Here is a 15,001-nt window from a genome sequence, read left to right as displayed (position 1 = left end):
CGTGTTTGGAGCCTAACAATATACCTCCCATGTTTAGCGAGTGTTGGGCAAAAACTTGTATGGGAGCGGAACATCATCCAAATAATAACAGGTTAAGAATTAGATCTGGAGTAAATATGGATCTGATCTCATTATTAATCTATTATTAAAATCGAAATTCGCCTGACAGACACAACTAAAGGGTACGTCTACCCTCTACTTATACGAAGCAAAAAATTATTGGAACATAGAGTGGCTTGTTTAGCAAAAATCAACTATTCCAGTTTATGGAAATAAAAACATATTTTTGATACCATTGCATGTGGCAAATAGCGCTCTGTCCACATGAGTTCACTAATGGCCTGACCTACTGCAGTTTTTGCGTGTGCGCTCTACACCGTCCATTGAAAATATGCAGAACTAGGACGTAAGAGAAAAACTTCCCGTGCTTTTATACGTTAACTTTGGTTTGAAAAAGAGTTTATCGGTTTTACGGATATGAGCTTCAAGCTTTTTTTAATGCACTTTTTGGTTCAGCCAGTGCGCTGCTCGAGGCATATTTGCAAATTTCAGAAATTGTGCATGCATATTTAACTTTGCAATAAAAGTATTCTTTGATAGTAGATGTGATGTAAAAAGTAGCCCCTGCGAGTTAAATGTGTACTTATTTCAGATTTAATCTAATTTTGCACTAGTTTTCGCTCCTAGTAAAAATAGTGAAGTCACCTAACAACAACACAGGGGTATATTTGGGTTGTGAATTATATATTTAGCTATACTTTTTTTAATATAATTTTTTTAAACTTTTGTGTTTTGAACACATATTAACCCACATTTATAGACGGGTCTAACGCCAAATTTATTCAATTACCTTTATTTACCGACGTTTTGACACAGGTTTCACTGGTCGTGGTCGCGGCTAACTGATGTCCCAGCAAAATGTCAAAACAGAGATTTGTGCAACTACCCGACATCAGTTAGCCGCGACCACGACCAGTGAAACCTGTGTCGAAACGTCGGTAAATAAAGGTAATTGAATAAATTTCGCGTTAGACCCGTCTATAAATGTGAGTTAATGGTCGTTTCTCAAAAAGTTGGCACCGCCAGGTTAAAATTTATGTTTTTCAAAAATTTTGCATTTTCGCATTTTTTTTTATTGGGATCGTTAAAAGGCAACTTAAACTATTAGAAAATGTGGAAGGGAAGCAATTCCTTCAATTAGTTTAGAAGATATAGGCGTTTGAAATTCAGGTGAATGATATCAAGGACAGGTGAAAGATATTTTGTCTCCAGGTTATCGATAGTAGAAGCAGGTTATCGAGAAATAAGTACACATTCCAATGAAAATATTGACAGGTTATCGAGAGGCGTCATTAACCTGTATCCGTTGCCGTTAACCTGGTTTCTTGACATCATTCACCTGAAATCAGTGTCGTCCACCTGTCCACCACATCATTTTCAATGCCTTCTAAAAATAATCGAAAAATGTGTAATTTTCTATAAAAAGGGACGTTATTGTAATTTTGGATTCTGACCCACCTCACCTTCGATTCGATTCCCAATTTAACAACAAGTTTCTGTGAATAAGTAAACATTCAAAATCTTGCTGTCTATTCACCCTGGCAGTACCTAGTGGAACTCAGGTTTGGTGCAACATAGGCTCATGTAGTTATGGTCATCCAACTCGTCTCGGTGAGCACTTGGGAGAGCAGAACTCATAATAGAGCTGATGCTGGACCATCGCAGTACCTAGTGGAACTCAGGTTTGATGCAACATAGGCACACGCTGTTTTGGTCATCCAACACGTCTGGATGATCACTTGGAAGAGCAGTACCCAAGATAGAGCTGATGCTGAATCTTCGTAGTACTTAGTGGAACTCAGGTTTGGGGCAACACAGACACACGCTGTTTTGGTCATCCAACACGTCTTGATGAGCACTTGGAAGAGCAGTACCCAAGATAGAGCTGATGCTGAACCCTCGCAGTACCTACTGGAACTCAGGTTTGATGCAACATAGACACACGCTGTTTTGGTCATTCGACACGTCTTGATGAGGACTTGGGAGGGCAGTACCCAAGATAGAGCTGATGCTGAACCCTTGCAGCACCTAGTAGAACTCAGATTTGGTGCAACATAGACGCACGCTGTTTTGGTCACCCAACACGTCTTGATGAGTACTTGGAAAAGTAGTACCCAAGATAGAGCTGATGCTGAACCCTCGCAGTACCTAGTGGAACTCAGGTTTGGTGCAACATAAACACACGCTGTTTTGGTCATTCGACACGTCTTGATGAGGACTAGGGAGGGCAGTACCCAAGATAGAGCTGATGCTGGACCCTCGCAGCACCTAGTAGAACTCAGGTTTGGTGCAACATAGACGCACGCTGGTTTGGCCATCCAACACGTCTTGATGAGTACTTGGAAAAGTAGTACCCAAGATAGAGCTGATGCTGAACCCTCGCAGTACCTAGTGGAACTCAGGTTTGGTGCAACATAGACACACGCTGTTTTGGTCATTCGACACGTCTTGATGAGCACTTGGGAGAGCAGTACCCAAGGTAGAGCTGATGATGAACCCTCGCAGTACCTACTGGAACTCAGGTTTGATGCAACATAGACACATGCTGTTTTCGTCATTCGACACGTCTTGATGAGCACTTGGGAGAGCAGTACCCAAGATAGAACTGATGCTGAACCCTCACAGTACCTACTGGAACTCAGGTTTGATGCAACATAGACACACGCTGTTTTGGTCATTCGAATCTTTAATAGAAAAAAACCGATTTCTCAACCGAACCGGGTCAAGGTCCCGGTCCGGGTACGAGTCCGGGTCCAACACCAGGTCCAGGATCAGGTCCAGGTCTAGGTCCTGGTCCAAGTCCAGGTCCAGGTTCAGGTTCAGATAAGAGCCGGGATCCAGGTCCAGCTCCGACTCCGGGTTTGAGTCTAGATCCGGGTCCGAGTCCGGGCCCGAGTCTGGGTCCGGGTCCCAGCCCCAGTTCCAATCCAAGTCGAAATCTAAATCGCCAAACGTGTACTATGCGTCGTTGAAGAGTTGTTCTGATCATCATCAGCAGTTCCACTTCATCAAATGCGACAGTTTTTAATGAAAATGCTTGATTTTCTGATGAAAATCCATAAGACACTATACGCATGCCTTTAAGATTTGAGGAGTTCCCTCGATTCCTCATGGATTCCATCATCAGAACTCGAGATTGACAAAAATGTGGCTAAAAAACTTATCTTGCTTAACAAACATAACGAAGAGGACAAATCGCCAAACGTGAACTATGCGTCGTTGAAGAGTTCCGTTCTGATCTTCATCAGCAGTTCCACTTCATCAAATGTCACTTTTGTGAATGTATATGCTTGATTTATAAATAAAAACACAAAAATTACTATATTTAATATGTTTGCAATAAATGCTTTTGATTTGATTTGATTTGATTTGATATGTATGCCTTTAAGATTTGAGGAGTTCCCTCGATTCTTCATGGATACCATCCTCAGAACTGGGTTTTGACAAAAACGGGACCAATCTGTATGCATATACATACAATCAAAAAAAGAATTTTCAAAATCGGTCAGGTAAACAAAGGTTAAGCATTGAGGTTTCAGATTATCATCATCATTCGCTTGCCCTTGCCCCATTCATTTGGGGTCGACGCAGCATGTCTTTTTCTTTTCATCCATACCTCTCTCTCTCGCCTTGTATGGAGAAACAGTTGTCCACTAACGAATTAATAAACATAATCACTGGTTGAGTATATGTAACGTGGATTTTAAATAGTTATCGTTCACCTGTCATATGGTAGGTGAATGATGCTTCATTCACCTGCCAGTGCATCATTCACCTGACTTTTTTGGACAGGTTAACGAGACTTAAAACAAAAGTACACAAATTTGAATAATATGCAGCTTTAACCGGCAGGATAGTTTTTATGCCTAAATTAACACATAAAAGCGATATAACCGCTATATAATTATATAGTTACGAGTATTAGTTGTGGTATCAGTGACATTAACCTGCCGTAAAATCTCATCCACCTGGCAGTTTTAGCCAGGTGGACGATATGCAGGTGATGGGGAAAATGGCAGTTATATCGTGAATATACAAAATGTATTAGCTTGATGAACTCCATACTTAGGAATATAAAACAAAACTATTGATTACGTTACATATCTTAATAGTAATGCGATAGGTTACACAATTAGCAAGATATCGACGCCAGGATAAAGAGTACTTACCCATTACAAACTCCAATTTCCGATACTTTGTCGTTTGTGTTTTATTTGCGAAGCACAATAACCACGTCTTCGTCCTACCAGGTGATAGCTGATGAGTGACGGCTTCGGCTCGTGTGGAGTGAGACGGGATAGGTGCGGTGGGGGTTATACAATCGTCGTGAACGTGACGCGCCAGTTGAATGTTAAGAATTGCCTTGGACAAACTTTGAAGCCGAATAACTTAAAATATAAGTATAATATTGTTATGCGATAGTAATACTTTAAAAGTTAAGGATATGTTAATAAAATACGGTAATGACGTTAAATTAAGTTAATAATTTGTGTGGTTTTCATAGCTCGGAACATCAGTACCTCGCGTTGGGACACGACAGGTTAACGGATAAACGTAGTTACAATGTTTTTTTTTGTGATAAATGTTTATTAAATCTTTTTCAAAGTATTAGGCCTCTGTGTAAAAAGTCTCTCTAAATATGTGTTAAAATTTTATATATAAAAATTGTACATAATGAAAAAAAAGTTCTAACATAATAAACCTATTTACAGGTGGCGGTGCCAACTTTTTGAGAAATGACCTAATATACTTTTTTTTTCTGTGGAGAGCTACTAAGACCATAGACTAGGTACTTCTTCTTAGTCGGCTTCTAGGCTATTTCTAGGCAAACCTTTAATCAATCAATGTCAGGTATTGATAGTCATTGTCATTGAGTTAAAACTCAATCATATTTATTTAATAAAAGTTTGTATAAAGCCATAGATTTTAAAACAAGTACCTATAAATTAAAACACAAAGTAGGTATGCGAGCAATACAGCTCACTATCGCACTCAATAGGCTTCGAAATTAAATTCAAACGGCAAATGAGTGAGCATCGGCTTTGTTTACCCCACCCAATTTACGAGGATGCAATTCATAAAGCGAATCTCGACTCGACAGACGACGTAAGTACGTTATTGGCGGGTATTTAGCTGGTCTGCGGTCCGGACTGCCGACAGATGATAACGTGTATTGGGCTGGTTTGAATTGAAATTCTACATAACACAGCAACATCGTGTTTAATACAGGAAGGCGGTTTTTTTATGCTGCCTCTTACAGCATATGAGTACCTATGTTTTGTATGTAGTTTCTAAATAGATATATTATATTATATTGTATTCTAGCACGGGCAGGTTCCCGCAATGTCTGGCGCCTATTTTGCGTGACGGGGGTGGAGTGTAGGCTAGTCCAACCAGCACAATTATTTAAGAAATCCTATCAAACCTATGATGTCGAGTAGGATCTCGGGGAGATCTCTCAGATACATACTTATGGCTTTTTTAGTATGCGGATGGAGGATAGTACTACATTTCCTTGCAGTGATGGCAGCCGCCGCATCGATGATGGCCGTGCATTATTATTTGAAAACATGGAGTGGATTTTGCTCATAATTCTCTCAACTACATACAAACGTTCAGCCAAGCCCTGCATAAATTAACCAACTTTTTAGTGTTGAAATATTAAAAAAAACCTAACAAAATGGTGACAAATGAATATCTTTGTGAAAGGCATCAACTTTTTGTTTAGGTAGTAGTTATCCATTTCAATCAATGCTTGACTGGCGAAATCCGGTAATCATGTGATCAGACTTCGCAGACTAAACAATAGATATTTTATGGACTTAATGTTCTAATATTTGAAAATATCTTAATTTTCTTGGATGCTCATTTGACGTAATTCTGTCAGGTAAGCTGAATAAACGAACATTGAATCCGAATAATCTTTTGAAAAGTTTGAAAAGCAAGTAAATAGGATTATTTTTGGAGTGGTTCTACCTGTTTGAATTTCTTAAAATGACAGACCGATAGGGAAAAACTACAAGATTCCTTGTAGTAAAAAATAAACTTGTAACCCTTTGGTAAAAAACTCATTTCTTACTATAATTATAGTGTTCATGAAAGTCATACCGATCAATATACTATATCATTAAGATTTTTATGCAGGTGTGCAACTAGCGGTAGACAGTAACCTAAGGAGCATGGTCAATTAAAGGCCAAGTATTATTAGTTCAAATTATTTTATTAAAATAGGTATACAAAGACTATTACAAAAATTAAAATTCATCTTCAAGATGACGTGTTCGCACATCTATTTCTTTGAGTGATCTTAGCGTAAAAATAACTTACTGTTTTATTCCAGCTGACTTAAACTGTTTGAATTCATGTACTAGACACCTTGCTATAAATTACAATTCTAATAGTTCCTATACCTCAAACCTATTAAAATTAGGTCATGTTTGTTAAATAGATATATGAGTTGTGAGGTATAAATATGTCTATTAGATGTCATGACATAATAAGGCTACGTAAGATGCACAATATAATGACTACATAAGATGCATTGATTATTTGTTAACAAGGAGCTTTCTACTCTATAAACAACTATTTTTAACAGTCAGGGGTCGTGAATAGGTAGTAGGCGATAAAAGTAGTACTCGTAAGTATGTTAGCACATCACATTTAGAACAGACCGACAATGACAATTGTGACCAATTAGATTACAAATTGTAATTTACAATGTTAAATTACCTACTGTTTAATCAGAACAGCACAAGTTTTTGTGTAGGTTTTGAAGTGAGAAAATGATCCAGACGTTACACTGTGGAAAACTGTATATCTCTACAATGTGCATGGAAAACTATGGCGGAGCTGTTAATTTTAAAAAATGTATACGTATTTTATTCTTAATAATTTTTAAAATGCCCCCCTTTTAATTTTATGGTACCTACTGAACACGCCCGCACTTTGGTAATTTGTTTTCATGAATTTTGAATTAGTGGTTTAAACATTGAATGACATCCTAGTTCTTAGCTGAGCGTTTACCAAAAAAATGTACTTAAACATTTCATTCATGTCTTTAAAATATTGACTTCTTGAGCTCATTTTACTCAGAATCATCTGTACATTCACGCCTCATACATTAAACAATGTGTCCCAAGATTTTGAAGACATGAATGAAATGTATTTTTTTTTAAACGCTCAGCTACCGAATGACACTTTTTAATTTACCAAGTGCAGGCCGCACTTTGGTGTAAAAAAACAGTAAAAGAGATACCATTTAAAAATAAGTAATTGAGAAAAAAGTAGGTAGGTGTGGAGGGTGATAGAGTATGTCTATAAAATTTATCTTACTAATATAGGTACCTACGTAGTTAACGGTTCCATCGTAGCTGTCCAAACATATTGTATGTTTTTTTTATTAATGTATTACTTATGTATATGCTCTAAACTATGTTTCTTTATCCCAAATACTAAAATGACAGGTCGATAAGTCAACTAAAAATTATGTGACATAGGTATCTAAATAAAATATCTCATTGATTTATTTAATCCGTAAAGGACAGCTACTAAAGTGCTCTATAATAAATAGACCCATGAAACAATTTAGGTTAAAGATACTACCCAAGACTACAATTTAAGAAACATGCAAGACACGAATTTAGTATCTAAATATTTAGTATTTGGGATATAGAGATGAATCTTATAATTCTGTACCTATTTAAAACGTCGCTCCCAATTTACACACTTTTTTACGAAAAAAAAGTATCTTTGAAAATGGAAATAGTCCTGTAACGATTTCACGCAATTCATAAAATAGGAACTAGAAATATAAATTGTATACTCGTACGTGTCAAAATTATACTCTGTTAGATTATGCTCTAGGTTTAGGTAATCTGGTTTAGCTAAAAAAGCAAGGTATCGTAGTTTTAATACGTACTAAATAACCAATGGGCTACTATATAACACATAACTACACATTTGGACTACTACGTTATTTTCTTTTTCGTAATTTTGTTCTAAAAAATAACGACCATTCTATAAGTGTTACTGTTTTGACAATGAAATAATGCTAAAAATATTTAAAAAAAAAATTCGCACAGAGAAGAGTAGGTACCAAACCTAAAAAAACACTCGGTATCGAACATATAAAATCAATACATTTTATAATAATTATAGAGGTATTTCAAAACCATCCGTTTTTGAAGAATGGTCCTTCATATCAAAATAATTTTACTTAGTGCTTAGTAGATACCTACTTGTTATGTCCTTTCTTACACGTAGTCCATTGGTTCTTTTTTGTTGTATCAAATAATATTTAGGTACACTTATGAATGGAGCAATAGTAACAGAGAAGAACATACAGGTATCGAGTCATAATACTTGTATCTAGGCGATATTTTTATTTACATTTTTATTTACAAATTGAATACAAAAGGACGTTTTCACAAGTGGAAATGTGTGAATTGTGCATTTGAATGAATAAAGTTAATAGTTACTACAGATGTTAGCGCATAATTGTTTTTCATAGTATTTTCTCGGAAACGTTCGTATTTGTCATGCAAGTTTAGTCAGTTGTCAGTACTTTTTGTACCGAGACTGACTGAAATAGCAAGACACGTTCGTAAGTTTCCGGGAAAATACGATGGAAAATAATTATTCACTACATCTATACCTTATAAACTTAGACCTATATATTTTATATCAGAGCCATGTCGTTATTGTGAAGACGTCCTTATTTAAGTATAACATGTTTAACAATTAGTTCAACTAAGTAATACAAATGATATGCAGATATACTACTTGTGCTAAGAACAGTTTGCAACAAAAGTAAATACCATCGCTTGGGGTCATTTGAGTCAGCGACTAAAGGCTCGATTCGAACTTTAAGATACGTCAATTAATACACATACAGGATTACATATATCAGTGTCAAATATGACGTTTCTTCAAACAAAAACGTCACATTTGACACTGACACATCTAATCCATATCGTTTCTAGATCTATTAATTGACGTATCTTAAAGTTCGAATCGGGCAGTAAGGTATAAATTACTCAGATAAAAATATTATGTCTTGCATTCTATTTCAGGGGAATCGCAGCTCTTGAAATATAATGAAAAAGGAGCCGGTCAATCAAATAACCCTACTTGGGTAGCTAGATTTCTTTCGTAGAGTAGGTAGAGGTAGATGTTCACCTTTGTTGCCTACTGCACCCTTATAAAATGTTTATACATATGTAATAATCATGAATATCACATAATTTACGTAGATTATCATATTTACTTTTGTAAAAAGCTTCATTTGAATTTTTTTTCACAACTCCAATGTTTCTTTAAGGTAATTTTATATTACAAAGTTTTTTATGGCACAAGTTTTACAACTAATAGAGGTATTAAAATTAACTTGTTAAACTTACTGCATATTTTAAATCAAATAAATGTGTAATTTTAAATAGGTTACAAATAAAATAAAATGTACTGTTTCTAAATGTTTAGCTATATGAAAGTAAATCTACATGTGTATTATAATTAGCGGACTCATTATTAACAGTATATTTCCTACAATATATCAACGTTACTTCAAGTTATTGCCAAGCGATAGTTTTGTATTCTGATTCTAAATAATGCTTAAACTAATGATATCGTGGGTACAAATTCGTTTATTGATATTCAGACGGACATATCAATTGAATAATATCAATTCCGATAACACAATTATTAATTAATCTATTACAATTGGCCCAGTCATCTTAAGCCTAAAAATGGGGCAATTTCGGAATAAAGAGATAATAAGCTAAAAATTCGTATACACGTTCACTGTGACGTTTTTAAAGTTGCCTTAAAAGTCACAGAATACCTCGTGTGCGCGTAGAACGTATGGCTGACCGCTGCGCGTTCTGGGCCCTCTATCTTGAGAATGCTTTCTAAGCGCATAAAAAAATGTTCGTAACATAACTTGTCGCAAAATTTTATGCTGTACAATTCTTGCCTAGATAGAATCTTTTAGAACGCCGTAATGAAGGTTTATACGAGTTTTCAGCTTCTTCATTTCTCATTTCGAGGTAGAACCCTTAATTTGACTGGGTTAAATATAATGCCATCAGTTGAAAACCAAAATCTTATAGTAATAGGTACTCATAGTGTCACTATTCTTAGAATCCTCGTATCTTAGTACGAAATGAGTACCCAATAACCACTGAGATTTGAGTCTGATTTAAAAAGTTGTTAGTGAATAGGGTTGGTTCTCAAGTGATGATGTAGGTCTAACGTGTTACCATTATCATCGAAGTATATTAGATCTCTCGTGCTAACTAAACACACATAATATATTATTATATACATTATTTACAATTGTATTTATTATTTACAAACGACTAGGCGTAGTTTTTTAATTTATAAAATAACTACTTTAAATTAATATAAACTCTCGAAAATACGCAGTTATGGATTCTGCGTCGTAAAATTAGGCAGTCGAAATATTTAGTAGGCCAATCTCGATAGTATACGTTCATAAGTTCTTAACACTATTCGCCTTAAAGCATTCATGACAAATTACCAAATCACTTAGGTACAAAACATTTCAAAATGCTTTATAAACAGTCTGTACACCATTAGGAAGAATGCGATCTCTCTGAGTGGAATCACTACACTTAATTTAAAGTCGGTCTACACGTCCGTTTGGCACAAGTCGCCGAAAACCGGCAGGGCGTGATACTACCGGGTCACGGAGTCCGCCCGCGGGTGCGGAGGCAGAGGAGGGTGCGCTGGCGCAAGCGAGTTCTGCGAGATACCGTTCGTCGAGGCTTGGCCGTGACGGAACGATGTCAGACGCGCCAGCGTCCTGGTACTCTCGTTATCAAAATGAGGTCTCTCGTACTGATGCTGAGGTCTTTGTCTCTGAGACTGCATTGCTTGTAGCTCATCATAACCACCGTCTTCGGGATATGACTCGTCATCTGACTCATCCCCTCCAAATGCTCTGTAAGTCGTTTCAGTTTCAGAATTTTTCCTAGAGCTGACGTAGGTACGACCGATGAGTGACTGTGTAACTTCGGTCTTTTGGTTTTTATCTCCCTTTCTCTCATCTAAGCTCTGATTGTAACGTAGTTGGGCTTTCTGTGTTTTATCCATTGATGGTAAATCGTAGAACTTCAATACGTTTGGATGACCTTGAAAGTATTTTTCGCTGTACACATTTCTATTATAATAACCTCCATTACTGGCTGGATAAAGTTCTTCATCTGGAGCATATCGGTTATCGAAGTTATCTATATTTTTGCCACCTGGCGGAAACCAGCCCTGCAGAAAAATAAAACAGTTATGATAATGGTAAGATACATTAACCTACATTATTAAATGAATATGCAAGAAAGTAATAAAACTTAAAGTAGCGCTGAACTTCGCGCCATTATTACCTACCATTACTAGATAGTGTTAAGAGAATGACTTACCAATGAACTGACACACTGCCTCGTATTGGCAACAAGCGTAACTGATGCGTACGCCGCTGGAGAAGTGGCCGTCTTGCTCGTGTTCCATTCATTGCCCATGATTTTAGATGACGTCACTTCTGCGTATTCAGGCAATTGCTGCGCAACTTTATCATATTCGGAATTCATCTTTTGCTTGTTCTGATTGGTTTGAGTACCCGTCATACATAATCCAGGCTGATTCTCCATCCAAAGTAGTGACTCTGTTTTTGTTACAGTATTCTTATTATAGCAACTGGTGAGCGGATGAGACAAGGAAACTGCGGCTTTTATGTTCATTTGTGTAACTAAGCTCGTCCCGTTTGAATCTAAAATGAGACAAACAAAATTAGCCTTCGTCTATATTCAACTAACCATATAACTTAATTACATTTTCCTCCGTAAATCGAAAGCAAATCATCTCCTTCATTTGAGGCTCCAAAAAACATAAGCCCAATACAATACCAACAAAGCGAGGTAAATTGGCTTAGAGGTAACTGGGTGAGTCAACAAACGAATCGCCTCGAGAAAACAAAATAGAAAACATTTACATTTACTGGGTCTTTATTTCTCGGATTTGTATCATTCCTTTGTACCCAGAACGTGAATGCAAAGTGAAAGAGATCCAGTGCGCTCGCGAGAGGGCTCATGCCACCTTTCAACTCGAAAGTAATCTAGCCCCTCCCTTCGCATGGCAAAGCCTCCATCAAACAAACGCTCGGCTCGCGCCACCCTACGACACCCAAGGAATGTTTTTAATTTTGAAATTCTGATGCTGATTCCACAGAAAAAACGTAAGCGTTTTGAGTTAAGCAGAATAACTGTTTATTTTCCAGTTACCTACCTTGTTACCAGTCGGATATTATTGGACTGCGCGTCACTTGGGATAATTCAAAAAAGAATAATGCGAAGTAATCTTTACAATCATTAATGACAATCGTATATTACTTTGATACGCACCATATATATTTGGAAGAGCGGACGACTTTTTGGCGAAAATGTTGTGCTTTCTGATGTAAATAATTCCGCCAATCACAATTACTTTGAACAGAACGATCGCTCCAATCAAAACGTAAAACCATGTTTCCATTACAAAGTCGCCGGCTACGATAGACACTTCTCCATTAACGGGATACCTGGAATAAAAATGTCACGTCAAAGAACAATCAAGTTAAAACAAATACATTTGGAGACATTACGAGCGCTTTCCTGATTATTTACCTTGATAAAGGATCCAATCCAATAGAACGTGAATCGATATTCAAATACACCTTTTGACTAAATGGGCCCATCCCCACAACGGTTTCAGCGGCAATTTGAACCGAATAACTGACTCCGGAAGTTAAGTTTGTCATTATGAGGCTCGTAGCTTGATGTACTGTCGTGTTTATGGCTACCATCGATTTGTTGGCGGGTAAGTCCAACCAATTCACCAAAACATTGTAACCAGTAATTAGACCATTTTGTAAATGAGGTTCTGGGGGTGACCATTTCAAATGAACTGTCGTTGTATTGAAGATAAACATTTCAATATTTACTGGAGGACCCTCTGGCACTGAAAAAAAAGTAATTTTGTTGATAACGCACAATAATCTAGATGCTTGATAGTGAACTATATTATGCTTCAATGCTTACCATCATCCAGCGTTTGAGCAATCCTAGAATTGGAAGGTTTTCCTTCGAATTTCTTATAAAACGGAATAAGGAAAAACTCGTATTTTGTATACTTCCTTAAATAGGTTATTTCATACCCAGATACGTCGTTTGAATGTAAGATAGTCTTCATTTGATATTCTGTTGTTGCATTGTCAAGAGGTCTGTAGTATATAAATAATCCCTCCAAATAATAGAAATTTAAAATTTCCCACATCAACTTAATAGTTTTCGAGTCAATAGGCGTTGCTTCGATTAGTTCTACGATGTTATCAGTCATGATGTTATTTCTAAATCCGGTGTTATTAGAGAACACTCCGTTTTCCCACAGGGCATTCCCACTTTCGCCCACTATTACAGGATCGGAGACGGGGCTCGGTCCGGATAAGCCGTGCGAGTTTTCCGCTCTCACTATAAACATATAGGTAACGCCAGAAACCAAAGACCTAGCTACATACTGTGTTTGTTGTATTTTCTTTGCCAACACTACCCAACCCCGAGAATTCCTAGGTGTGTTATTTCCGGAAAGAGTTTCTCTCGAAAACACTTCCACTTGGTATCCGAGTATGGATGACGACCCAATTTTGTTATTTTGATTCCAAGATATTGTGACAGTGTTTTCCGTTATGTTGTGTATCTGCGGTTTAGTGGGTGGGCCGGGTAGTGACGATACATCTGCCGCCCGAAAGAAATGTATATTTGGGTTTATTGGACTATCTACTAGCAAAAAGCCGCTCCATACATATTTTCCGTGATGCGAGGAGGCGACGCAAGTGTACGTGCCGCTGTCGCTTTTATCTAAATCTCTTAATATTAAAGTCCCGTCATTAGACACATTCCTTCTTTGGTTTTGTATTAGCGCTTCCCCTCCGAAATACCAGGCTATGATTGGTTCAGGTGTGCCGACGGCTGTGCAGGGGAAAACTGCCATCGATTTTATAGGTAACGTTTGGTTAGAGGGCCCGTTTGTTATGATTGGAGGTGGGCGGTCATCGTCTGACGTAACTGTTAATTTTCCTCTGACAAACGAACTGCCGGCAAAATTCACCGCCGAGCAAACTATTGTGATACCGCTGTTGTTTTTGGTTGTTTCATTTACAGTCAATGTAGTGACACCGTCAATAACCGGCGTGGCATGGTATTTGCCCTTCGACGTGCCGGGTAGTATTATTGTCCTGTTTCCCTCTAAACTCCAGAACATTGTCGGTTCAGGGCGTCCTGAGGCCGCACAGGTAAATGTAGCGGCTGCACTACTTTCTACTGTTATGGAGTTTGGCTTAAGCGATATTGTAGGTGGATCTAAAAAGGAAAATAAATAATTAAAAACTCTAATTTGTAACTAATTGAACAAGGTAAGAATGATAAAAAAATTATTCTGAACAGAATGTAGGTAATAATAGCTTTTACACAAGCAGTTGAAACTCAAACTTTTGCTGTAAATCATTTATCACTCACCGTATACAGTCAAGTACCCTGTGGCGCTTACGGCGCCGACTGAGTTCTCGGCCTCGCAACTGTACTCTCCTTCGTCTTCTAAAATAACGTTATCAAGCCTAAGGCTCCTGTCGTCTAGAACTTTGACGCGGCCGAGTGGCATGTTGCCTCCTCCGGCCGTCCTCCGCCACAGCACATCCGGGAGGGGGTCGCCACCCACTCGGCATTGGAACGTCACGCTGCCGCCGGTCTGCGCCACCACGTCCTCGGGGCCCGTTATTAAGTACGGCTTAACTGTACAGTGAGAAATGTCTCTTGAATAACATGACAAAAGAGCTTAAATCATGACTTCTAATTACTGGCAGGATTTGAGGTACAAATATGGCTTTCATAGAGAGAGATTC

At 37.6% G+C, this 15,001-nt stretch overlaps 2 protein-coding genes across 4 annotated transcripts in view; both read right to left on the bottom strand.

The window, feature by feature from the left end:
• The window catches only part of LOC134806769 (uncharacterized protein K02A2.6-like), a 238,280-nt gene that overhangs the window by 60,604 nt on the left and 162,675 nt on the right, over positions 1 to 15,001 (bottom strand). The gene's annotated exons all lie outside the window — the stretch shown is intronic.
• The window catches only part of LOC134806772 (roundabout homolog 2-like), a 57,386-nt gene continuing 52,541 nt past the window's right edge, over positions 10,157 to 15,001 (bottom strand). For both annotated transcript variants that reach the window (XM_063780106.1, XM_063780107.1), the window contains exons 6-11: positions 14,619 to 14,891; positions 13,146 to 14,462; positions 12,732 to 13,065; positions 12,471 to 12,646; positions 11,493 to 11,839; positions 10,157 to 11,340 (exon numbers count right to left, since the gene is read on the bottom strand). In XM_063780106.1, coding sequence (XP_063636176.1) covers positions 10,756 to 11,340; positions 11,493 to 11,839; positions 12,471 to 12,646; positions 12,732 to 13,065; positions 13,146 to 14,462; positions 14,619 to 14,891 — 3,032 coding nt within the window. In that variant the 3' untranslated portion in view covers positions 10,157 to 10,755. The remainder of the gene's footprint in view (positions 11,341 to 11,492; positions 11,840 to 12,470; positions 12,647 to 12,731; positions 13,066 to 13,145; positions 14,463 to 14,618; positions 14,892 to 15,001) is intronic.

Source organism: Cydia splendana, chromosome 3, assembly GCF_910591565.1.
Source record: "Cydia splendana chromosome 3, ilCydSple1.2, whole genome shotgun sequence".
Classification (NCBI taxonomy): domain Eukaryota; kingdom Metazoa; phylum Arthropoda; class Insecta; order Lepidoptera; family Tortricidae; genus Cydia; species Cydia splendana.
Note: the sequence above shows the minus strand (reverse complement) of the source record. Positions and strands in the feature narration are given on the sequence as shown.